General features: G+C 48.0%; 5 protein-coding genes across 5 annotated transcripts; 2 read left to right on the forward strand and 3 right to left on the reverse strand.

The window, feature by feature from the left end:
* Positions 1–200: 200 nt before the first annotated feature.
* Positions 201–1,442, reverse strand: PGRI_047280 (NAD-dependent epimerase/dehydratase family protein; the record flags this gene model as incomplete). The annotated part of the gene is made up of 1 exon (XM_040792441.1): positions 201–1,442. One exon carries the CDS (start codon positions 1,440–1,442, stop codon positions 201–203), a length of 1,242 nt encoding a protein of 413 aa, XP_040644408.1.
* A 763-nt stretch (positions 1,443–2,205) lies between these two features.
* On the forward strand, positions 2,206–3,544 carry PGRI_047290 (spherulation-specific family 4 protein; the record flags this gene model as incomplete). The annotated part of the gene is made up of 3 exons (XM_040792442.1): positions 2,206–2,423; positions 2,601–2,958; positions 3,224–3,544. The coding sequence occupies 3 exons, from the start codon at positions 2,206–2,208 to the stop codon at positions 3,542–3,544; spliced, it is 897 nt and encodes a 298-aa protein (XP_040644409.1).
* Positions 3,545–7,821: 4,277 nt separating this feature from the next.
* PGRI_047300 (endo alpha-1,4 polygalactosaminidase) lies at positions 7,822–8,796 on the reverse strand (the record flags this gene model as incomplete). The annotated part of the gene is made up of 1 exon (XM_040792443.1): positions 7,822–8,796. One exon carries the CDS (start codon positions 8,794–8,796, stop codon positions 7,822–7,824), a length of 975 nt encoding a protein of 324 aa, XP_040644410.1.
* Positions 8,797–11,353: 2,557 nt separating this feature from the next.
* On the reverse strand, positions 11,354–13,461 carry agd3 (putative extracellular serine-rich protein; the record flags this gene model as incomplete). Its single annotated transcript, XM_040792444.1, has 2 exons — positions 11,354–11,620; positions 11,680–13,461. The coding sequence occupies 2 exons, from the start codon at positions 13,459–13,461 to the stop codon at positions 11,354–11,356; spliced, it is 2,049 nt and encodes a 682-aa protein (XP_040644411.1).
* Positions 13,462–15,445: 1,984 nt separating this feature from the next.
* On the forward strand, positions 15,446–24,235 carry gtb3 (glycosyltransferase family 4 protein; the record flags this gene model as incomplete). Its single annotated transcript, XM_040792445.1, has 3 exons — positions 15,446–15,523; positions 15,614–15,703; positions 15,770–24,235. 3 exons carry the CDS (start codon positions 15,446–15,448, stop codon positions 24,233–24,235), a joined length of 8,634 nt encoding a protein of 2,877 aa, XP_040644412.1.
* Between the last annotated feature and the right edge of the window lie 158 nt (positions 24,236–24,393).

Here is a 24,393-nt window from a genome sequence, read left to right on the forward strand (position 1 = left end):
CTCTACACACAAATGGGGAAAACGTCACAGGGATTGGCAGAGCATGCTCGCAAGTGATGCAACTCTAAACAACATGCTAAACCAGAAAAAACGGACAATAATTATACTGAAACACGTGCCGTTGAGCAGATATACTAGAAACAGATGGGAAAGGCAAACCGACATCACTGTCATGTCGGACCAACAGTTTGAGGGCCGCGCTATGAAGACAGACCACTGACATCCAAGAAGTTGCAGATGTCCTGGCACGCATCCTTCAGGCTCTTTTCTGTCTTCCATTGAAGCTCTTCTGTGGACCGGTCAACGACCGCCACGCAGGCTCCAACGTCACCTTCGCGACGTGGCGCGGCCCGTCGAGGAATGGGCTTCTCAATAACTGACTCCATGGTGCTGACTACATCCATCACGGAATTTCCCTTTCCAGTACCGAGGTTGAATGTGCGGAAATTCTCTATCAGCTTGCCCTCGTTGGCCGAACTGAGCGCGGCAATATGCCCACGAGCTAGATCGCTCACATGGATGAAGTCACGGACGGCAGTGCCATCCTCGGTTTCCCAATCTGTCCCAAACATCGAAAGCTCGGAATACTGGCCGGTCATGACTTTGACAACGACGGGAAGCAGGTTTGTTGGCGCCTGTCTTGGGTCTTCGCCCAAAAGCCCGGAAGAATCACACCCAACAGGGTTGAAATAGCGGAGCGCAACAATGGTCCATTCTGGGTCTGATGCAGCCAGGTCAGCCAGGATGGTTTCACACATCCATTTCGTCCGTCCATACGGGTTGGTTATTCCAGTGCATCCTGGTTGGATGGATTGCTGTGAGCCTGCATGATCTATGTACAACTCTTCTTTGTGAACACAGAGTTCCTCTTTCAATGGAAGACCCGAGGTTGCGAGGGTTCCGTATACGGTGGCGGAAGACGAGAAGATAAAGGTCTTGATGCCGAAGTCTCCAAGGATTGTGGCAAAGTCGACAAGACCGCTGACATTGTTGGAGTAATATTTCAGTGGGTTCCGAATGCTCTCCTCAACGGCCTTATAAGCTGCAAAGTGGATGACTCCGGCGATTCTTGACTTGGGGCTGCCCCACCGGGATGGGAGCTGGTATTCCTCAAGTAGTGGCTGAAGGGCTTTGATGTCACGATAATCATGTGCATGCAATCGTAGAGATGGCATCTTCGTGCCATTCTCTTCGTGATGCTTGTTGGCCAAGAGACTGATTCGGCCGACAACGTCCTCGAATGCATTGCTGAGATTGTCGATCACAATGACGTTGTAGTTTGCCTTCAGCAGCTCAAGCGTGGTGTGACTACCAATAAAGCCGAGCCCACCAGTGACAAGAATACAGCTTTGCGAAGGGAGCACGCGCAACAAGTCAAGGAGATTGTCGAATGGGTCTCCAGCCTCTGTTGTAGGTGTATCCAGGGCGATAGGATATTGCATAGGACTGCTTGCATCTGATCTTTGGGGACTGTCCGACCTCGAAGAGGAACATGATGTTGGCTCAATCATGGCGAGATGTCAACAATGGATGCCAGGTACGTTATGCTACCGAAAAGAGAGAAAATGTTATACGTTATTATATGACCAAGATGGAGGGATATCCTGACCCTTTAGTAGGCCTTTAACCAAGGTTTTATACAAAACAAGCGAGGTACCTGCGTTGCCTCAGATTTTCCGGTTGAGTCCACCTTTTATGCCATCCTTGGCGAATTCAGCACAGTCCTCCGGCAAAAATAGAAGAGAAAGAAATAAAATGAATCAGCATAAGAATAAAAAAAGCACAAAGGAAGAATAAGAGGGGTAGAAACTGGAACAGAACATGCCCCTTGGTGGGCCAGGCGGCTGGATCTTAGGATATCATTCTGTACATCCAAATACCCTAAATGCACCTGTACGTCAAGGCCTCAGCTCGGGATAATTCAATGAAATTGAATTGGTATTATTTTACTATTATTTTACTATTATTTTATTATTTTTTTGTACATTTTTCTTTGTATTTTTCCACTCCTAAGACATTTTCTGCATATGTTCGAGGCCCCCATATCCATTTTCGGTCGAGCACTAAGCCCCAGGGCATTGAACTTGTTCTAATCTGTTTTTTTTTTTTTTTTTGCCCATGGTGTGATGAAAAAGAACATGCTCATATGTAACCGGTAGTCTTCGTGAACCCACTGTCCATTTCGACTTTCTCTCTATAACCAATATGTCCGATCCGAGAAACCACGTGAGCAGGCGGGCATGTCTTAAGTCGAAGCGTTCTCGTTTCATCTTGGCAATTATAATCCTTATTGTGATTATTGCTGTTGTACCCTCCGTTGTGGTCACTACTCTCAAGAAGAATAACATGGGTCCGAAAGCGAAGGTGTTCGTTCCACTCTATGTATACCCTGCTCCTGAGGCATGGACTCCGTTAGAAAATGTGTATGTCCCAATTCCTTTTATCTAGTCTCCTCTCAGTTTCCCGATTACTTTCTATCCCGACAGCCCTGTCGCGCCGTTCGGGCGCCAAACCATCCCATCACATATCAAAATTTGAAAAGCAAAAAAGCAAAAAGAAAAAGCAAAAATATAGAGAAAAGCAGCTGCTGAACGCTATAGGATATCCGCCCATCCCAATGTCAACTTTACCGTCGTGATCAATCCAGGAAACGGTCCAGGGCCTGAATCCCTCCCAGATGGCAATTACACCCGTGAAATCCCAAAGCTCACTGCATACGAAAATGTGCGTCTTTTGGGTTATGTGTACACCTCATACGGGAAGCGCAATGTCTCTGCTGTTCGCAAGGATATCCAAACCTATTCAGATTGGCCGACTAATTCCTCCAACCCTAACCTGGCGGTTCGCGGAATTTTCTTCGATGAAACACCTCAGCAATACGATGCTCAAACCTTGACCTATTTGCAAGGGTTGACGGACTTTGTTAAGGGCATTAATGGTCTTGGTCCTGATCAATTTGTGAGTTCTCCAATTCTTCCGAGACTTTTACTTGATTTATTCACCTCATACCATACACCCCCTGTCTCGCCTCATCTTAGTTTCGTTTCTTCGTTTTATCCTGTTTCGCGTTTTATTTCCCTCAGTTTATCAATAACTTGTAAAGCCACACTATGGCATTATTGAATTCTATCCCAACACCCATGTTCCACCCCGACCTGCATTACAATGGCCCCCCTTTCTGGAATATATAGGCGAATTCCATGGAACTAACTAAGACTATCAGGTTGTGCATAATCCTGGCGTTATTCCCGATTCTCGGTACTTGGCAACAGCCGATTCAACCGTTGTATTCGAAGCTGCTTACACTACTTTCCACGAACGGCAAGGCGCTAAGCTGTTCACCAATATCCCAGAAAGCAACCGTACACAACTTTGTGCCATCGTTCACTCCGTGCCTGAATCTGTCGAGGGCAAGGAGCTTCGCAGTCTAGTCAAGCAGGTGCGCATGGTCGCGGACGAGGTGTACATCACCCATCTTAACACAGATTATTATGCCTCCTTTGGAGCTAAGTGGACTGAGTTTGTCAACCTGATGGCAGCTTAGAGGTTTTAATATTTGTGTTAGATTACTTGCTTGAATATGAGATGCACTGATGAGGTAAATTAGGTCAAGCGAGTATGTGCATATTTTTTTGGTGTAACGAGCATGTTTTCACTCATTTGGTTCAATGATTGAATAAATTAGTTTTCAGACTATTTTTATTCCATCTTGATTTTTGTGATTTACGACATAGACTGGAATGAAAAGTTTTCTCATTCGACTCCTGTCGCTTCAATGCACAAACGCAGGCGGTCTTTGTTGGTGAGCTATACATTTTGGGTCAAGGTAGAGTGGAGAATAATACGTGTATTTGGTAATTTACATTTATTTCTTACATGTCGTTTTTTTCAAATGGAGAATAAGATACATCGATACGTCAACAATATGATACCACTAGGGCCCAAAGGTCCAGATGTCTATGAATAAATCCACCAAGAAATGTACCCCGTATGTACTCCGTACTCGGTACCTGTAAATCGGAACGTGGCAAAACAACAGCATGGTTAGATTGTGGAGCAGGGGTATAGATATAGAACTGGAGAGTGGATTATGCAATTCATTTTAGGACATCCGCTGGGTACGAGGTATAAGCTAAACGTGGCCTAAGCTGACTTGACTTAAAAATTTAGTATCGACGATATGGAAAATGCTCAAACACCTTCCTTTCCCGGGTTCCGGCCCAGACCAGCGTGCTTCGCAATGTCTCCGAGTTACCGCCATCCGATCGATCTATGAGACCTGCAGATAGCGTCATGTAGGCCCACAGCCAATGCCATCTCAAAGGTCGGAGGTATGTACCTACTCCCAAAATAACCCTGCAGAATTGACGCTCAATTATCTTGGCAGGGCATATCGCACAGCTGCTCTTTTAGTTAGCGATGGACTTGATCCTTTATTCACGGTTGGGTCACGTCCTCTGTACCTCGTACGGAGTATATCCAACAGGAACATCTTGAAACAGCCCTGGAGAGTCTAAATTGCTATACTAAGCCACGTGCTGAGCTAAAGTAAGCTGCAAGTCTGATATAGTGTAAAGCAACCATGGATTGAAACAGCAGTGTAGGACATGACCTAGATAACGACTTTAGACGTAAGTTATGGCTATACATAAATCCCAAAATTAGCCTCTCCGATACAACGCTGCGTTGGAACAGGAGAAATATACAGAGTATGCATGTAGGTTTAGCGTGGTGTAACTGCGGGTGTTTCGAGTTACAAACCTGACCTGTCCCATTCCAAGGGGGTCATATTCCAGGAACCAGGCCGGCGTGGGATGTCGTTCCACGAGACTGGTGCACAGATGACAGTTTCAATGAATCTTTCGCCCGTCCCTGGTCCCCTGTCCACGGTCCCCGGCGGAATACAGAATGATACCGTCGCGGGCAATAGTTCCTCATCCTTTGGCTGGAGATGATTTTGTACACAACTTCCGGCTCTGACCGACCAGGCTTTTCCCTGTTACCTCGTTACTAGATCCAGTTTGAGAAAATTTCCTACCACTTCACCCTTGTTTTTCAGCCTATGCGTATGTACTACATAGTATCTGTAAATCGGGTTATACCCCTGAAATTGACCGCCGGTGGCGGAAGCCACTCTCTCGTGGCATGCCCGGGTATTCCAGGAAAGAATCGTCGATCTATCTTTTGGCTAATCCGTACAGTTGTCTCCGATAGCCGCCGGGAAGAAGTGGACTAATTAATGTAGTAGGAGTATGGTCAATCCTTCCTGTCATGCATCGCTGATTCGACTCCGTACGGGCATGAGTTGACCAAAATTGAGTTCCTACGGACTTGAAACAAGCCGACCACAGTCGATTGCCGGTGCAAAGTACATGGTGGAAGCGCTTGGGGGGGATAACGACGGACGCCGGATAGGCTTTTACTGTGGCACGGTCAGCTACAACACATCAGCATGCATGGATCTACTCTGTACTCCGTAGATCCGATCAAATTGCGAACAGTCATCTGCGCGTGCGTCGATGTTTGAGGTTCAGTTCGCATGGTGTGACCCATGCAGCTTTTCAAAAGCCACCGACTCAAACCGGGCATTTCAATCGAGGTTATCCACACCCTTTTTGGTTAACCATAGATTACAGAGAGTCCAGGCTTGAATTCTCGCTTGGTATGACCATCATGAGATTGAGTTAGTCTCCTAAGTGACACATCATCCTCTCGTTTTCGGTTAGCTTCCGTCATGGAAACTGCAGTTTAAGAAGTGGACATAAACCCAAACAAGCGAAGGGAACAAATCATCAGCCACTGGGAGCTCAGACCACTGTTGATGGCTAGGGAGGGGCGCAGATCCCCCGGGACAGCCACTCGGGCAGCCGATCTTAGCGCCCTTGGGTCCTTGCTTTTGTGACCACCTCGGTACCTGGGCATGCGAGGCGGGCGGCTTCCATGGTTCGTTTGTTATCGGTGGGCGGGTAGAGCACATGTGGCTGTGCATGAATTCCAAGGTTAAACAGCCAAGCAGAGAGAGAAAAAAAAAACAAATCTAAAGCGAACAGCGGTGACCTGAGCCGTGTTCACACCGGTCCTTGTATCAAGATCGGCCGTGAGACGTGCAATCTTTTTTCGTGTGATGAAACTGGGTCGAACTATGGCGTTGAGCTTGGGAAGACAAGAAGAGCTTCTGGATTCTGACTATGGGGAGAAATAGTACGGAGTACATACTCCGTATGTCGTACCTATCTCGGTAAGTAACACGAGTAACACTACAACATACGGGCGACTTCAGTTTCCAGCCCCAGGGGTTATGCAAGGGCCACGCTCAACTTCAATGCTCCCATTAGGATTTTATGATACGTCAACTGTGGCAAACAAAGTCTCAATATATTATTGGCAGAAAAAATAAACTCAAGGTCTTAGCGATTTACCTACATACCTACATACGTACTTGACATATGATACGTAAAATACATTGAATAACATTGAACTTGACAGTTGTATGTAATTTAACCAAAAGTACTGTAAAATACTGCAAAGATACCTCATGTGCACGTGCCATAAGTAAGTTACCGGATGAACCCGAAAGGATTAGCCGAGTATTCCGTGGATGAACTCCCGAACTTAACCAATCAAACCAGCAAAGATCTCCGCTTCAATCCACTGCTCCAATGCATATGCCAAGACTGTCAAGACCAACAAAACATCGTCTGTCACTGATCAATATTGGATTGGGGAAACTCCTCTTCCTAGCCCCGATCATCACGCTACAAACACCGATCCTTTCATCGAGTCCACTTGTGGAGAGCGAATTGGTAATTGAGTAATTGCTTTGTTCTACCCCAAAACAGTTACAAAGGAGTAATCTATAGTTGTACTTACGGTGGCAAAATGCAAGAGAGAATAGACAAGGATCAAGTCCTGTTAATTAATTTCCTTGACGTTTACCGGGGTATTTCAAAGCCTAGACTAAGCAAGCCATACCTAAGCGAGGTCTAATTCCCTGCAAGTAAAAAGCAAAAAGCAGCTACTGCCGGATGGCTGATCCGGCATAAAAACGGGCCTCAGTACAAACCTCGCCCAATGTGCCGTCACATCCCGCTACGAGTAGGCTGGTCATACGGAAGTCTCGGGGAATTGGACATTCCATTAGCGGCTGTGGTCACAGCTACCGTGGCTTACAGCCTATGCGCAAAAATGCACTAAGAACATAAATGATTCGCGCTAACGATGGTGTTGCAGGCACGGAGTAGTTGATTTGTGATGAGCTGGCCATTTAAGCTGACATTGGTGCCAGAGCCAACTCATGATATGCCTTTGAAACAAGATCCTTCGTCGGAGTAGGTGAGCATAAGCTGACTACCACGCATACCGATGGTGTTGGGCGATTGTTGTGAGGTCAACAGGCTCAGATTCAGGCCAAAAAAAGCGACAATGTGCTCAGCAAAGCGTATTCGCTTTCGCTTTGGGGCTCCCGGGTTGCTGTACCATGATCCTGCGTTTCGTTGCCGTCAATGCCGTCAATTGAAGGCAATAGGAGCCAATTGGGTGATTGTTGGATGCATTAAGTAGACACTATGAGAATAGCGCATGTTGCAAAGCGTTAAGTCTTGACAATGACGGGTGCGTTCCTGCTTCGCTATCTAGGCACCACTCACTTCGTAGCGACTTGCCAATTAAGTTCTTTTTAGCTCATGTTCATATAGCGCTTGAAGACGATGAAAAAATGACTAGATCACGGATGGTGCTAAAAATAACACGTTTTATTATTTATACATGCAATACAACTCCCAATGAGATGGGACGAGCCCAACCCAAGCATAAAAACTCAGATCACGAGCAGTATTCGACCCAAGTATCCAAGTCCATGTTTTTGATAACAGTTGAGAAGTTGCCAGCACCATTGGCCGTACATGCAGAGTTTACCTGCTTGGTCGTTACCGCCTTGTTGTTGTTGGTATCTTCGCCCTTGGGGTACTCGATGTGGAAGACAGGCTTGCCCGCCTCAATGAAGGGCGTATAGGTATCACACTCGTCGTACTCAGCACACTGTTCATTGACACACCACTCCATGTTATCAATGACAGATTCAATAATGTCTCCGCCATTCTTCAATCCAACTGAGAGGCCACGACTGTGAGACTGGGAAGCAAGCCAGTTCACGTAGTTTATGGCATCAGCCCTAGTGATATCAACTCCGGGGTTATTTTCGTATCCGTCGATGTTATCAGGATCGACACCGTCGCATCCCTTATCCACGGCAATATCTAGACGCGCCTGCATAATATTGCGCACTTTGGTGGACTTGACATTCAGCCATTTCTCGCCGGGCCATCCGTCTAGATCATTGCCCTTGTCTTTGTCGTCGAACTGGCTAGCGTCGTCGCGCCAGTCCTCAAACGAGCCAGCAGAGAAGTAGCAGATCACTTTGCGGCCCATTTTCTGGAGATCTGAGATGACTGTTTTGTTGTTGTCGAAAAGATCGATGTCGTAGATGGATGCGTCCACCGAGGTGGAGAGCTGTTTATTCTCCAGCTCGGACTTCAGGATAATCTGCCATTTGGCGCCAGCGGTTGGCTGCCACTTCACAGTAGTGTTTGTTGGTGTTGTGGTGTTTGTTGGTGTCGTGTCGGGACCGGTGCCCCCATCGCTATCATTGTCATCGTCTCCGCTTTTCAGTCCAATCCCCAGCCCGACACCTAGACCGACACCCAGAGCGACGATGACAAGAGCGACGGTTCCAAAAATAAGTGCCTTCTTCTTTGTCGACCAAGCCCACCAGCCTGTCTTGGATGGTTGCTCACCCATTAAGGCAGAATGTGAAGCGAGAGATAAAGCGACGAGAGAAGCTTAGAATGTAATATGTGAGATCAAGCGTGTTAACCGAAATATTGGGGTATGTGTATTTAATGAAAGAGTATGGGGTTGTCTAAGGGAGTTAAAAAAAAAAGGAGACAAAAAAGATCAGCACTAGACCGGGAGATAAGCGCCTTCAAGCTTAAAACAAACAAGGCCCAGAGCGCAGGCCCGGGAGATCTGTACTGGAAAGACCTGGAAGCCTGAAAAATGCAAAGAGCCAAAACAAACTGAAAATACTTGAAAGGGCAATGTATACGATTAAGGGGAAATGAGGATGCCTAGTGAGAACATTTCAAAGACCCCGCTTGGCAAAGGGCGAAAAACGAAAATTAAGGTGGTGGACCTCCCGAAGCCGGGAGCCTGCTGATCTTATGGATATTAAATGTTGGAGACTCTGTAGAAAGAAACAGAAGTTCTTGAAAAAGTAATTTGACCAAAGTAATGAGCAATCCCAGTTTAAGCACTCTAAACTCTGTACTGGCCTCCATCTGGGCCTTGCCAAAAGGGCTGAATCTATTGTCTTCTCATATTTTATTCTGTATAGGGCTGAGAGAATTGAAAATTCCACTTGAACTTCCAATGTTACCGATGTATTTGGAACATTGTCAATAATGTGCTGGCAAGCGCCCTAGCCTTACGGGTAGAGGGTATTTTATATTTTGTATTATATCTATGTAATTACCTGTATAACCAAATGGGTATATTTTTGCAACAAATGCCGGTATTCTGCCCTAACCAAAACAGGCTTCAGCCTAAATTTGAACATTGAAATGATGATCCGTCTCTTTAGAAATCTTTTACTCACATGTCAGACAAGATCAAGGATACCCTCTGGAAATTTCTCTGAACACTTATGTTCCGACTGGTACTACTGCCACTGTCATTCTTTGCCTATTTGGAATTCAATGCTATGATCATGACTCGCCGCTCTCCACAGCCAAGACGCTAAAACAAACTAGAGAAATCTCGATGGCGCTACCTCAAGATAACCCAATCGCCTGTTTCTTCCCGCAAACCTGCGGGACGCCACACCCGCTAACCGATATAGGTCCACGGGACCGGGCAATTACAAATATGTCTCTGATCGAGATCATCTCGGGTTGTTCCCCGAAGGAGTCGAAGAGCTAGAGTCTATGCCAAGATCATGCTTAACAAACTCCCTGTTTGACAAGTCACCACCTTACTCCGTGTACTTGACCTGTTCGATACTTTTTAATCCAGGTGAGTCTTTCGCCTGGAATGCACGCTAGGCTGGCTTTTTCCTTCTAACTCATTCTAAATCTCGTAATTTTTGCCCCCGGCACCTGCCGCTGGTGGGGATAGTCAGGAAGAAAAAAGCCCCCACAGTAGCAGCAGAAGTCAGACTAAGCTCCAACCCCCGAAGCCAACTCCAATCGCAGGCTTACATGGCATACAACATACATCCTACATAATCAGGCAGATTGCATTGAATCCGAGACCGAGTGGCTTTGATGCTCAGGGGTCTAGTCCAGCGGATAGCCCCGAAATGGTGCCATTTTATGCCCCTGGTTCCAAATTTAACGTTAAACCTTCTTCTCCCTGCCTTTATTGAGCAATGTGATGCAGTTGCAGCATTAAACCCCACACTATACATGTTTCCCTGCTATAGTTCTGGAACCAGATCTTGGGCCTGGATTCCATCGTCCTATGTACGCTGCAGGTAGACTAGATAGGTTGATGTATGTGCCAGTATCTCAGACATTTACAGCAGCCTTGCTGGACTTGCATTTACGTTAGATACATTCACAGGTCTCTCCCTTCTGAGACATGATGAAAAGTTCCTGAGTTACTTGGCGTAATATCGATTTGCTCGAATGACCGTTCTCAGTTTGGATATTTGGGGTGTTGAGACAACTCAGGCCAAAAAGTCACTGCCCATATTGTGCCTTTTTTTTACTCTACTCCGCGCATAGTATGGAGTAGACGCGGGGGACTTACCATTGATTGTTTACTCTAAAATGTTTTGCTCTGATCGATTGGATTTGGATGACTTGTTCTCAATAGTAGAAACAAAACTAATCCTTTTTCTCTTTGGTTAAATGACTAAATGTACAAAGTGTGCTAGAAGTGCTATGCACCTTGCACCGGATCAGGTGGACACTGGCATCTCTTGGCTTCTATCGCCATTACCACCTCAGACCACAGCGTAGAGTTCCCGACACCGTCCCGCTCTGCCCAGGAGCTAGACCGCCAGGTGATATGTCCAGGGTAGTATTTAGAAAACGGGGACATCATTTTTTGGGAAAGGAGGCTGTTCAGTATCCCCACAGACTAGGCTGTTGGTTCAAACATCAGAAGGTATAGGGCATTCAATCTTTGTATCAACAGTAAAGCAGTGTTGTTTTTTTCTTTCACATATATAAAAAGGCATTATTGACATCTAAAAGAGACATCCACAAGTCATAATGAAAGCGATGGTGGCCAACAAAAACCAAAACCTACATCGACCTGCCAAACTAAGACAGATCAATTTTCTTTCAATCCCTTAAAGGGAAATGGGGGTGGAAAGAGTGAATGTGACAGGGGAGCCAGAGAGCTTGACCCAGACGGTAAGGGGGTCAGCACCTAGCTGCTCAGTGGCGAATCCCTGGGTGCTGGTGGGAGCAACAGGGAAGGTTACTGGGATAGGCTCAGTGCAGGTATTTCCAGTGGCAGAGATAGTGACGGCAGTGATCTTTCGGTTGCTGGTGGCGTAGCCCAGAGAGTAGCCGCACTTGTCACGGTTAAAACGGGCCAGGAAGGAGGCGGACATCTATAAGGAGTCAGCACATGGATGAGATGTCGTAGCGTGTCGGATTAGGTTTATCTTACCTCCTGATGAGTGAGTGTGATGATGGGCCATTCAGCTAGACGAACGAACTCCTGAACCTGGGTTTCCACCCAGGCTTGCATGATGGAGTACTTGGCAGAGACTCCATTGATGGTGATCGGATCAACATCAATATTGCGGAGGTTCGCCTGGTGGAACATGTAGCCATCGTGGTAGAGGCCAAAGAGGTGACGCATGGTCTCAGCCTTCTCGATGGCCAGGAGGTCCTGGAAGGTACCGGAACCAGCAGAGGTGGCGATCCATTCTGCAACGGTACAAGCAGGAGTATCACAGTTATAGTAGATGCGCGTGGCCCATCGAGGGTTTATCTGCATCCCTTCGAAACCGTTGGCGGCAGCAGCGGTGAAAAGTGGCCACATGGCATTCGCCTTGTTCATAAGGGCAGGGCGGGTGTTATCGCCGACACAGTTGGTGATTCCGTTCTCCCACCAGGCCCGAAGGGCATCACCATTGTGCAGCCCAGTGATTGCAGGAGGAATAATACCGTTGGAAGTAAACTTGGTGGCCTTGTCAATACCAACGGCCTTAAGCCAAGCCTGGTTGAAGCTGATCTCTTTGAAGACATCGCTATAAGTGGCATTATCCTGCTCCTCGTGGGTGAAGGTGTGGGAAATATGACCGAATTTATTGAGGTTGCTTTCGGTTGTCCACCAGGCTAGGAGCTCATCCATGGCAGTGCAAGTAGCAGTCCAGTCATAAGTAGTGGGCACAGCAGGCCACAAATCAGTTCCGGTTCCGAGAGGTTTAACCCACTCCGGAGGAGTGTCAAGAGGTGATTCATATTCAATAGCAGCTCCGCAAGCATCCCAGCCAGAATTCGAGGTATCGGAAGAGTTTTCGATGTTTCCGTTCCCGTTGTGCCCGACTTCGACGAAGTAAGAACTGCCGGCGGGCATCTTGGCATTGATCGAATCACTCCAGCTGGCAATATTGCTCATATCCTGGGCGCGAATACGGAAATTCTTACCAGCGGGTGAGTAGATTTCAGTCTCGAGGAACATGTCATCAATTTGGGTGTTCAGGTTGACACGGCGATATCCGGCGTACAGACCGCGCGTGATCCAGGTGATCCATGCGTGCTGCAGGTAGCTGGAGGTAGAGCTCCAGGTAGTGTCGAAACCGATGAAGAAGGCCATTTGTTGACGACCACCAAAATCATTGATCACACCAGCGACACTCTCAGTAGGGAACCCTGTAGTGGGGGCAAACGAAGCGATCTTCTTGGTAGACGTGGTATTACTGATAGTCGCGGGGTAGTGCCACAGACCGCTAGTGCTGACACCAGCACCAATCTTTAATCCAGACGTGGGGAAATCACTGATATCAGTGAATGAAACAAGTTGCTCAACACCGTTGTCACAGCATCCGCCGATAGCAGATGCCCCATAGTTAGGACCTGGGTAAACATCGTATTGGACCATACGGACACCATATTCAAGCTGGTAAGAATATAGCTGAGTCCACTGATCAGTGGTCAGGGCACTCTGGAAGCCCTTAGTACCACCATAGTCATAGCTGACTTCTGAGGCAATGACAATACCACCGAAATTTCCTCCAGCAGTTCCATTGAGATCTGGAAGAGTGACACCAGCGGAGGGAACAACCAGGGTGGTAAATGGGATACCGTACCCGTTGAGGCCAGAGCTGGCTACACTTGCAGAGGCAGCGTCTCTAGCAATGACCAAAATATCAGCTGCAACAGCAGCGTGGTTGAGCGGGGTGGCAGAGGCAGAAGCCGAAATGGAGATGGTAGAGGACGACATTCTAGGAGTAGTCACAGATGCACTTGCAGAAATAGGCGGACATAAAACAGCGGAAGACGACACAACCGATGAAGGGGTAGTGGCGATCACCGACCCGGATGGGATTGAGCCCGAGGTGAAAAGTAACAAAAGTGGATGGTGCAGAAGTTGCGGGTGCAACTGTGCCAGCAGAGTGGCTAATGATAATTATAGATGACAAATACACAGAGACAGAAGCAGAGGCAGTCAACGAGTGTGTAGAAGTAACGAATGTAGTGGTCGCTCCAACAGATCTTGGGAGTAGGAGTCGAGACCGGAGGGTGATAGGCGATAACAGTCGGCGTAGTATCAGGTCAAACACCAGGGGCAGTGTCGCATGTTATAAAGGCGTAGCTCCCGACCTTCAGGGCCCAGACTGACACGGCAACCATGGCAATCTTAACCAAGTGCTCAATAGGGAAGGTCACACATTAACAGCTAGAAAAAATACGAGTACGGAATATATTGAACGAATAGACTTGGCTTGCACCTATCCACAAGTGCATGATCGTCTTTATTATCCATGATAAAACCCTTTGTCAGGCCATAATTCAACCTTGGAAGGCCTATCGCCTTTTGGATCCCCGTCAATTTCGGAGTAATCTCGAATCTAAAAGAGATTACACTTTATACAGGTCTACATGTGGCGTTGGTGACTGGTGTTGGGAGGGCGAGTTCCTATTTCATTTCGAGGTCTCAGGTCCGATTTAGAAATGGGGAGAATCGAAGACACATAATTCACTGTGTTGGCACCTCTTGCTGGGTATATAATTGGTCAATCAACGATTGTTCTTGGCAGTAAATCATTTTTCTTTTGTTTGAAAAATGAAAGAAAAAGCAAGGCTCCAGGCTAGGCATTGAAGTAAGCGAGACATGAAGAACGCCATACATTTTGAAGCTAAAAGCTCCAAATACCAAAAGGTACAATTCAAGAGGGGAAAAGACTCAGTGGGGAAACAAATACACAGTACAAATGTTCATTCATACAAAGTACATGTATGTATTGGTATTTCGGTTTGGCCACTTCATGTATTGACAAGGTCAATACCACAAATTCTCACTTACCAGGCTGTATTTTTTGTTCGTTCACTTTCCCTTTTTGATTTCATCGCTTCCTTGTACTTTTTTCTTTTCTTTTTCTTTTCTTTTTTCTTTTTTTTTTCCATTTTAATTATTTATTATTTTTATATTTGCCAAGACCTCGAGTCCGCAGAATGATGCGATGCTTCTAGCCCATAACTGCATCCTTTAGCTTAGAAGAAATCAGAAATCGATACCAGATATGTCTTGAAAAGAAACATGTGTTGAGAAAAGGTTAGGACATCCTGAAGGAAATAGATAGGCATCCCTACTCATTGGGATATTTGCCATATAGATCCCATTATGTTGCCACAAATGGCAGCTCTGTGATGGAATGTATATGTTGTAAGCTTGGCTCCAGGTCTCGGTCAGCCCTGCTGCATTAGTGGCTTCTTTAGTCTTGCATCGAAGAAAATCCACAGTGTGATATTGTGGCTATTTTCGCCCCGTGAGTATGAGATATCTGCTTCAATAGGCGCCTATGTACCCTTTGTCCTAAACCGTCCAAAACAGGCGAAGCTACTCCGTAAATTGTTTTCTTTTTTTTACCCTATACCCCCCTGACAACTGAACAAGGGAAATCCTAGAAGGCAAAATCGTCCACTTTACTTATGCAGCTTGGGGAAGTGGGAATTCACTTTAGTCCCCCACTATTCTTTTACCTTATCGCCTTGCCAACACTTAAGCTCCCCTGTACTCTTCACTTTTTTATTCTACACACCTTTGGCTTCTTGCATAGCACACAAGTCCCTCGTTTAAGCATGTCACTATAAGCATTTGCATTGGAGAAACTTTCATGTCAAGTTGGCAACAGGTTATCCTACCCTTGTGCTTCTTATATTGAGCCCAAAGACATATTGAGTCGAGGACTCGACATCTTGATACAATGCCGGCTGTAGAAGCTCTTCCAGTCAGGCCACATCCTCTTGGCTGGGCTTATATGAGAGAATATTGGTGGCAATTTGTATGTCGATTCTGGTCCTCTTTACAACTTGGCGTTCGACGTCCTGGTTTACAGACACAGAACACTAAGATATGCTGATCATTTCCCTAGGCTCTTATTGGAGTGTTGCTATTCACAGTCGCCGTTGGCTCCATGTCAATCGTATATTCTGGAGTAAGGAGACTTATCAAATACTACAAGGTATGACCACAGCAGCCACTAGCAAGCTGTTCTCCGGTTTTGATGTTAATTATAGCCTATATTTAGTCGAGACCGCCACCAGACAATGTGCCCTCCAGGGTATCCAATCGTCTCATCAAGCTAGCCAACCGAGAACTCAACTTGATCGACAGACGTCCGCGGAAGGGAAAGCCCGACAGTTTTGGGGTCTACCTGGGAAGCTTCGAAAACCCACCTACCGTCTCGCAAGAAAGGCTTCTGCAGGAATGGGATGTATTGGTTGTGGATCCCTTCCAGGCAGGTGTCGCGAAGGCTATTTCCAAACACGAACGCAGCCAAGTACTGGGACGTGTTGATTTTGGGAAAATCATTCCTTCAAACGCATCGGCCTTGACCGTTATCGAAACGATCGAGGAATTACTTGCAAGTAGATTTCATGATACTGCATTTTCCGGTGTTCTCCTCGCGAACTGGGAAAATGTGCTCCGTCCTACTGCTCGAAGAAAGCTTCTCGAGACCATCAGCAGCCTCGGCCTGACAGTCTACCTCGAGTCAGAGCCACCAAATTTCTTGAAGGACCGAAAGGCTGTGCAGAGTGATGCCGTGGCGGGCTTGGTCATTCGAAACGCTAGCATCACTCCTCAGGGCGAAAAACGGGATTATTTCCAGATGGCCGAGCTACAAGCAACAATCAAGGCATTTGTTTCTGAGTCTTGCATGAGAGACTTTGTAGTAATGGCCTGGGAAACAATCGACAACAATGTCACTGTTCCCAATGCTATAGTCCGCAGATCTATCCAATGGTGCGGATTTTACAGCGCCATTACCTGGATCGGCCACAAAGCTGCTCTTCTCGATGCAGATCTCAATGTTACAACTCTCGAACCTCTTCCTGCGTTTGGTTGGTTGAAGGAAGCAGAAATAATGAAGGCCCACGATACCTGGCGTGCCAATCTGAATATCATGCCTTCGTCGGATAACAAGGCTGGCTGGGACAATCTCAAGCCTCTTTTCCCAGCTATTGATAAGCTGCTACATTCCTCTGAATATGATTCTAAGGCTCCCGATAGCCCGACTGCTCGACTACGTGACCCTCCAGAATGGGTCGCACAAGTCAAGTCACAGGGCAGCCCTCTCTCTATCTCCATGTCAGGGATGGCCTACAATTCGCTTGGCTGCTTCCCTCTCGGTTCAGACTCAACTCCACTCGCCTTTGCAGAAATTGTTCAATCTCAACGACGCCTCAAGTCTCTCAACCTTCTTCATCCCGTTCCAGCAAGCAAAATCCAAAGCATTGGGCTTCTTCTACGTCAATTTCATGACTCCCTAGATATCTCCGAAGATGACGATCATTTAGCCAACACTATAAAGGAACTTGCTAATTGGGCATCCAACGATCTGTTGCACGTGAATCTTTGTCTTGACTCTGGCCTACGTAAGAGCTCTGATTTCCGCTTTTGGGCCGTCTTTGATATGGAGCATGATGGTATTGAGATTTATGTATCCAAAAATGCGCAAGGACTGGCTGGAACTATTCTTCACACCTTCCTCTCGGCAAAGGGCTTTCCCCGGCATGATTGCTTCGAGGCTGAAGCTACCTTCGCGGCTTGGTCTCAGGATATTTCCCACGACACTGGCCTTCCGCGTCGACTGGTTCAAGATATCGATGTTCTCAGCCCTGAAGAGCGCCTTCTTCTCTTGCAGCACCTCTATCTGACCGATTCACATAGCGAACTATCTGAAGCCATCTGTAAATACATTTGCAGGCAACTGGTGGACGCCCCTTCTTTTACTCAGTTGAAAACGTTAAATACCGTTGGGTACCTTGAGAAATCTACCTCCCCCGAGGATCTGATTAGGTCTCGTATCAACTGGTACCTAGATCAGGGATGCAAATACCCGTCTCTCGATGTCTGCATAGAGCTTTTCCATCAAGCCGACAGTGTACTCTCCGACATTTTGAGATATCGCCGGGAGGATGACCTCGCTGCCATTACTAGTGGTCTCTGCGCGCTTCTTCAAAGTGGCTCCGTTGACACGTATGTGGATATGATGGCCCTTTCTCTTTTCTGCGCCGCAAGACGGGGAGCCTTTGATGAGATTTACGCAGAAGTGACCGATCGGAATCCCCTATTCAACAACCATACCGATCAGGCTGCCGCCTTCGCCGAGTCATTTGCCCTTGGATCGCGATGTGAAGCTTACTTCGACGTGTCCCCCAGCGTTTTCGGGAAGTTGCTATCAGACCGGTTCAGGGCTTACTACGGAGACCATCAGCCGCCGAACTGGGTGAACGGTGCCCCGCAGCTCGCTACATCGTACGCCGGAGCTCAGATTGATGTTAATCCTGATGAGCAGCCTAAGTCTATGCCTGGATACCAGCGATTCACATTTTTGAGTGTCTTTGCGATTCCGGCATTGATTGATATCGTCATGCTTACCCTGATTGGCCGTGGACTCTATCTCTCTGCTGCCATGTCTCATGAGGACCAGGACAGTGCGACTATGGCTCTGATGATCTCTCTTCTCCTTTCCGGTGCAATTGGTACCTGGATTGCATGCGGTGGCCCATACTACCTCATCTCGATGGCCTTTGCAGCAGCGAACATGTTCGTTCTTATTCGCCTTATCGCTGGTATTGCATTCACTGTGGCCGGCGGCTTGATTGGTTTTGTTGCCATTTCGAGTGTTCGAGGTCCTCGCGCTGGTGGCATCTTCTACCTTTACTTGGTCGCTCTGACACTCTACTTCTCGATTTTCGCCTCGCTTGCAAGCTTCAGTTATCCCGGTTCGAGCTTTTTGTCTGGTCGTAAGTCAATTATCCTGTGCATTCCGATCCTTTTCTTGTCTCCGATCATCACCGCCTGGACTGGCCACGACTCAGTTGTCTATCTCGCTGTTATCTATCTCTTCATTGGTGTGCTTTTGCTCTGCCTGCGTTCAGTTACCTCCAAATGGGTCACTTGGTACCAATCCGTGCGACGCACCGATGATACTGAGATCCGTAAGTGGTATGTCACTACCTATGGAAAAGATGATGAGAAGGTGTTTGCGGGCATGAGTGACCCGGCTGCCCTCAAGCTGGCGAGGGAAGCCCTGTTGAAGGACGTCTTAACTGAGACGAAGCGTGGCATGTTCACAAGGGCATCTAAAGATAAAATGGTCGTTGAGCTCGCTGGGGACTGGGATTCCACCAATTTCCTTCTCGACTGGTATTGCCGCTATGCAGATGTTCCGAGGCCGATTCCGTTCAGCTCTGGTTGGAATATCCAAACCAAAGTCGCACTTGACACCCTGCGCAACTCCCAGAAAGGTCTTCGTCTGCACAATGCATTCGTTCACTGGCGTCAATCAAGCAAAGAGATTGGATGTGGTGTCCTCTACTTCGTTATCGCGCTTCTCGACAAATGGGCACAACTGCTGAGTGGTAACCGCATGCTTGGTCTCACCGGTGAGATTCCCACCGATCAGGAGAATGATGCCAATCGAATGGCTGTTGGCTTCGCCCTCGCCTACTATTTGATCGGAGCCGTGCTCATTGATACCAAGGCTCAAGAGCTCAATGACGCACTTGGTGGCAACGCCCCTATTTCCGTCAGATCTGCAAAGGACATTCGGGCGGCTCAGAAGAAAGAGGTACAACTACGGCGAAATGTATACTGGCGAGTCCTTTTTAGATTCCTCTTGTGGCATGTCTGGAGTCTTGCGCTTGCCACTGCTCTCATTTGGACCTTCCAGGCATCGCTTGAAGGCGTGATTGTTTTCTTCTGTTACGTTCTCGCTTATACTGGTTTGATCTGGTACCAATACACAAAGATCTTTACGGGGCCTCATGCGCTGAAGCCTCTCCTCATTGGTATCTGTATCGGATTGCCAGTTGGTATCGCGCTCACAGTTTGTCTACCAAAATTCCCATACTCGCAGGTCATTGGACTCGGATCTGCCACCTGGACCGTTGCAATCCTCTCGATCTGGAATGCCAAAATGGGTATGCCAATCAAATTGAATTCTTCAGTGGAACTTGACCGCACCTTCCATGCGTTTACAACGCCTTGGTCGGACCCCGAATGGTCCCAGCAAGAGCTTCAGACCTTCTTCGAAAGCTATTCACTACTTCCTTCCGATTCCCGTTTCAGGCTCAATCCTAGTGTCCATCCTGCCGTCGAAATTAAGAGTGCTATGATGTCTTGCAGAGAAGAACTTAGGATTGAAGAGGCGTTTCCCTCCTCCAGGGATATTGTCAACACTGCGATCGCATCGTGGGAGAAGGGCGACATTGTCATTGAGCTTGTCTCTTCTGGCTCTCTCGGTCCCGGCATTCGAGCTCTCAGCTGTAGCACCGGAAACCAGTTGAAGTTGGCCATCACGGTGGGAGGACTCCTAGACGAGCGCCTTGATATCAGCGCAAATTGTCAGATCATTGCTGAAATCTTGCTTCATGCAGTCACAGAGCTGATGATGGGTATTCCTCATGAATATGCATCATTGGCAGGATCAATTGTCTCCGGTGGAGTGACTCACACAATGGCTCGACAGCTTCGTGAGGAGGCCAGCACAACAACAGTCGTACGCTGGGCTAAGAAGGAACTCCTCCGACAGCTTTGCCTTGGTTTTGAGGCCGATATACATTGGGACAAGCTGCCAGCCGATGTTCGGGATGTGTTATTGAAGCGTTGCCTGGGTCAACAATGCAGCCTCTCCAATAGCCAACGTCAATGGCTCCAGAAAAACCTTTGCACATTTGATACTGACAACCTCGATATCCATGTTGCCCGTTGTAACCTTGGAGCAGCTACTGCAATTAGTGTTCTCGATTATGCTCACTGGGGAACTGGAGAAACGGCTCTTCCTAAAGAGCCCGAGACGTCAAAGTACATTTCCTACATACCTCGGAAGCTTCCAACTGCATTTTCGCTATTCCGATCACCAGCTAGCTACATTTACCACAAGCTAGGAACAACAGTCAAGTTCCTTATAGTAGCTTTGGTCGCAGATCCCGAATTCCAGAGAGAATTCAATCACGTCACTCAGACCCTTCCGATTGTTTTCCGTGTGCCAACTGTCTTCTTATTTAACATGATTTGGGTTTATTCCAAGATCGTTCAAGACCTGGGCTTATCATTCTTCCTCTTCCATGGCCGCAAAAACGTCAAGCAGCTGTGGGAAGAGACCAAGGGCATGACAATCCATATCAAGAAGAGCCAGATCATTATCCAGAGCCTGGAGGGCACTTTTTCCGCCTTTAGGCACCACGAGATTGATGGTGGTTTCAAGATGTACCACTATGCTGGTGAGCATAAGACTGAGCCCAAAGTGGTCAAATCTCTGAAGTACATCAGCACCTATTCGAGTGACATGTTGCTTCTGGTCAAACAGGAGTTCAAGGACGGCAAAGTGACCAACGAGTACCACTATGACTATCAATCCTCCGCTAAGAAGGGCTTCAAACTTAGCAAATCATCGACTCGCATTCCGCTAGGACGTCGTTGCGTGTCAGGGACAAACCATCTACAAAGCGTCCAGTACAACCGCAAGGGTCTTATTGAATCAGGCTCCTACATGAAGGATGGCAATCTTATCCGCTTCAAATACCACTATCGCAAGAACCCCCGTTTCGGTGATGAGTTGCTCCGAGCAGAGTTCGCCCTATCCCACATCAGTTGTACGGTGTCTTGGTGTGCGCCTCCGCGCCGCCATCCCGAGAAGGTTGAGCGCTGGATTCCGCACTCCAAAGTCACTGAGGCCAGTTTTGTCCAGGGCGCAGATGTCTATGAAAGCCGCTGGCTATATGATCACAAGTTCCATCCCACCATTTTTACCACTATCAACGGGCAGAAGATGCAAACTCCGCCCATGATTGAGCACGATTATTTGGGTGTACTGTCCAAGCCGAAGTATACCAGCTTTGTGTATGATAACCCGCTTTTCTACTGTGACAGTCTCCGGTCGAACCTTCTTACTCGAACACTGGGTCTGACGAAGAAGCGCTTTGTGGTGTCGACTTCTCGGGCTCGCTCCTTAATGTGGAAGGCATGGAAGGATCGTGTTGACTTCGATGCAATCATTGTTCGCTGGATGGACGACCGCATTCTGCGTAGAGATAAAGTCCTTGCCCCTTACTGGCGCAGCCGTGACTGGGGTAATCTTGGATCAGCAAAGAAGTATGTGGATCTCCGCGCCGATGCGATCATGGCTAGTGCGGATCTAGATGGCAACATTTCCAGCTGGACACCACTCGCTGTCAAGCTCACCGATCTACTTAACTTCGGCCCTGGCGGCGATGCTGTTGTTAACACCCGTTCTAAGAACTTTGGCAAAGATACAGAAAAGACGCTCCATGTCATGGCGGCAGACAATGGTACCTGGCCTAATGAAGGTGGCGGTGTCTCTGCATGCCGACGGGATATGATCAACTCGCTTCGAACTATCAAATGGCACATGATTTGCGAGTCTGCAAACGATTTCGGTGTCCCCAAACATCAGACTGAACAGAATATCCAGTCTCTCAAGCTCATCCCGCTTTGGGGTATGGACTTCCTCACTCCAACTCACGGTTTGTTCCAGAACAAGCTGGATGCTGAGGTGGACAATGTTACATCCGCAAGCGGGCTCGACATTAAGATGAACTTCATTCCGATTCTCGCAGCTTTGGTTAAGGGTGCCCGTGCAGTTCATCTCTCAAAGTCTGACATCCACCAGGCGACTCGAGCGCTTGTGAATTTGAACACATACTTCCAGGAGTCCCGTCATTGGACTCAGGTGTGGAACAGTGAAATAGTAAAGCAGAGCTGGCGGGAGTTGTGGCTGACCCAGGAAATGCCAAACACCATCCCATCATCCGACTGGTTCGATACTGAGCTTCCTACATTGGCATCCCTCGATGTCGCCTTGGAGCTCTGGTACCGCTACCTCTTCATCTTTTCGATTCCGGTTCCTGAAAAGATTCCTTCGACCTTCCAAGCCTCGCATCACAGCGTCAGTGCCTCGTACGGTGTTGTATGCAAGATCAAGCGCAACTGTACCTTGCAGATTTGGGACCACGCCATCAGTTGGCGTGAAACCAATCTGTGCCTGTCATCTGCCCTGTGCAAACTCTCACCATTTGTTCGAAACGCGCTTCTTGGGTTGATGCGAATTACTTCCGTCTTGACCCTTCACCACGCAGACATCATCCTTCCCTGTGCGGACTTCTTCAACCCCGGTTGGGAGGTCGAGATTGGTACCTGCCAGGGCACGATTGAGCACCGAAACACTTTCCGCCGAAAAATCGATCCCGTCGTCAACGGTATCACTGACATGCAGAAGTTTTCTCCAGTCAAGGAAATTAAATCCGAGCGTCCGACTGTGACCATGTTGTCCCACGTTTGGTATGCAAAAGATATCAAGACTGCCCTCCTCGCTGCCGATATCATCATCAACCAGTGGAAGTTCGACGAATACCACCTAGACATCTATGGCGCCATTGATAAGGCCCCGACTTACTCTACCGAGTGTCAAGAGATCATCGCATCGAAGGGTCTTCGTGGCAGAGTCACACTCCGTGGAACTGCCGACCCCATGAAGGTCCTGGAGAACACATGGCTTTTCCTAAACTCATCTCTCTCTGAAGGTCTCCCCCTTGCCTTAGGAGAGGCTGCTCTAACTGGGGCCCCCGTCGTCTGCACGGACGTCGGTGCTTCCCTCCGAGTACTCAGCGACCCAGATGACTTCTCCCGCTTCAGTGCCGTCGTCGCACCAAACGACGCCCTCGCCCTCGCAAAGGCCCAAATCGGCATGCTTGCCATGCTCGGCGAATGGAGCAAACACAGCGACGATACATCACCCGCACCAGTCCTTACCTCCTCCCCCACACCTGAGGAAGTAGCAGCCATCACTCGCCGTATGTACGAGAAGAGCGAGCACCGTCGTAAACTCGGCATGATGACCCGCAAGATTGTTCAGAAGTCCTTCAGTGGTGACCGTTACCTCCGCGAGCACGAGCAGATGTTGTGGATCGGCAAATCCGCCAAGATGATGGCCAGCCGTGCAGCTGGCGACCCGATCGAGCCGGCGGACGTGGCAGCCGCCATAGAGACTGGCGTTGATGAAGAGATCATCACCATCCCGCGAGGTGTGGTACACTCATGGCGCTCGTCTGCCCAATCCGGTATATCCACGATCTACAGTTCTGCGTCTCAGCTACCCGGTCGCGGCGGCTACTACAGTCGCCAATCTGATATCTCGGCTATGAGCATTAGCAATGTCTCCACGGATACCGAGTCATTCGGTCGCCTACCTGTCTTTGCGCCGAAGTACGCGATTTCCAACGGCGGCTCCCCGCGTAACAGGTCGCCGTCACCCATGTGGTCCTCTAACCATCGGCTATCTATGCTAAATGCCCCTCCTCACACTCCCTCTGGTCCTCAATCATACTCGCGCTCCGTCTCAACTGTTGGCCGGGAACAGCTGCGTGGTTTGCAACGTGAAGACTTCCTTCCGTATCGAAACTCGGATGTTAGTGTCGCAAATCAAGATGACTTCATTCGGGCTGGCGGGCTTTCTCCTAGTGGTTGAGAGTCACGCGTTTTGATTCGAGGTTGATTCATTCACCCTCCTTACCACCCCCTACTTGGACATAGTACACTCCTGTATATCTTTATCGCTACATTTTGTTCATACTTGCATCATTTGGTGTCTGATCGTTTCCAGAGGAACCTTGGGAAATGTTTAAA

Source organism: Penicillium griseofulvum (assembly GCF_001561935.1).
Source record: "Penicillium griseofulvum strain PG3 chromosome Unknown contig_84, whole genome shotgun sequence".
In the NCBI taxonomy this organism is placed as follows: Eukaryota; Fungi; Ascomycota; class Eurotiomycetes; order Eurotiales; family Aspergillaceae; genus Penicillium; species Penicillium griseofulvum.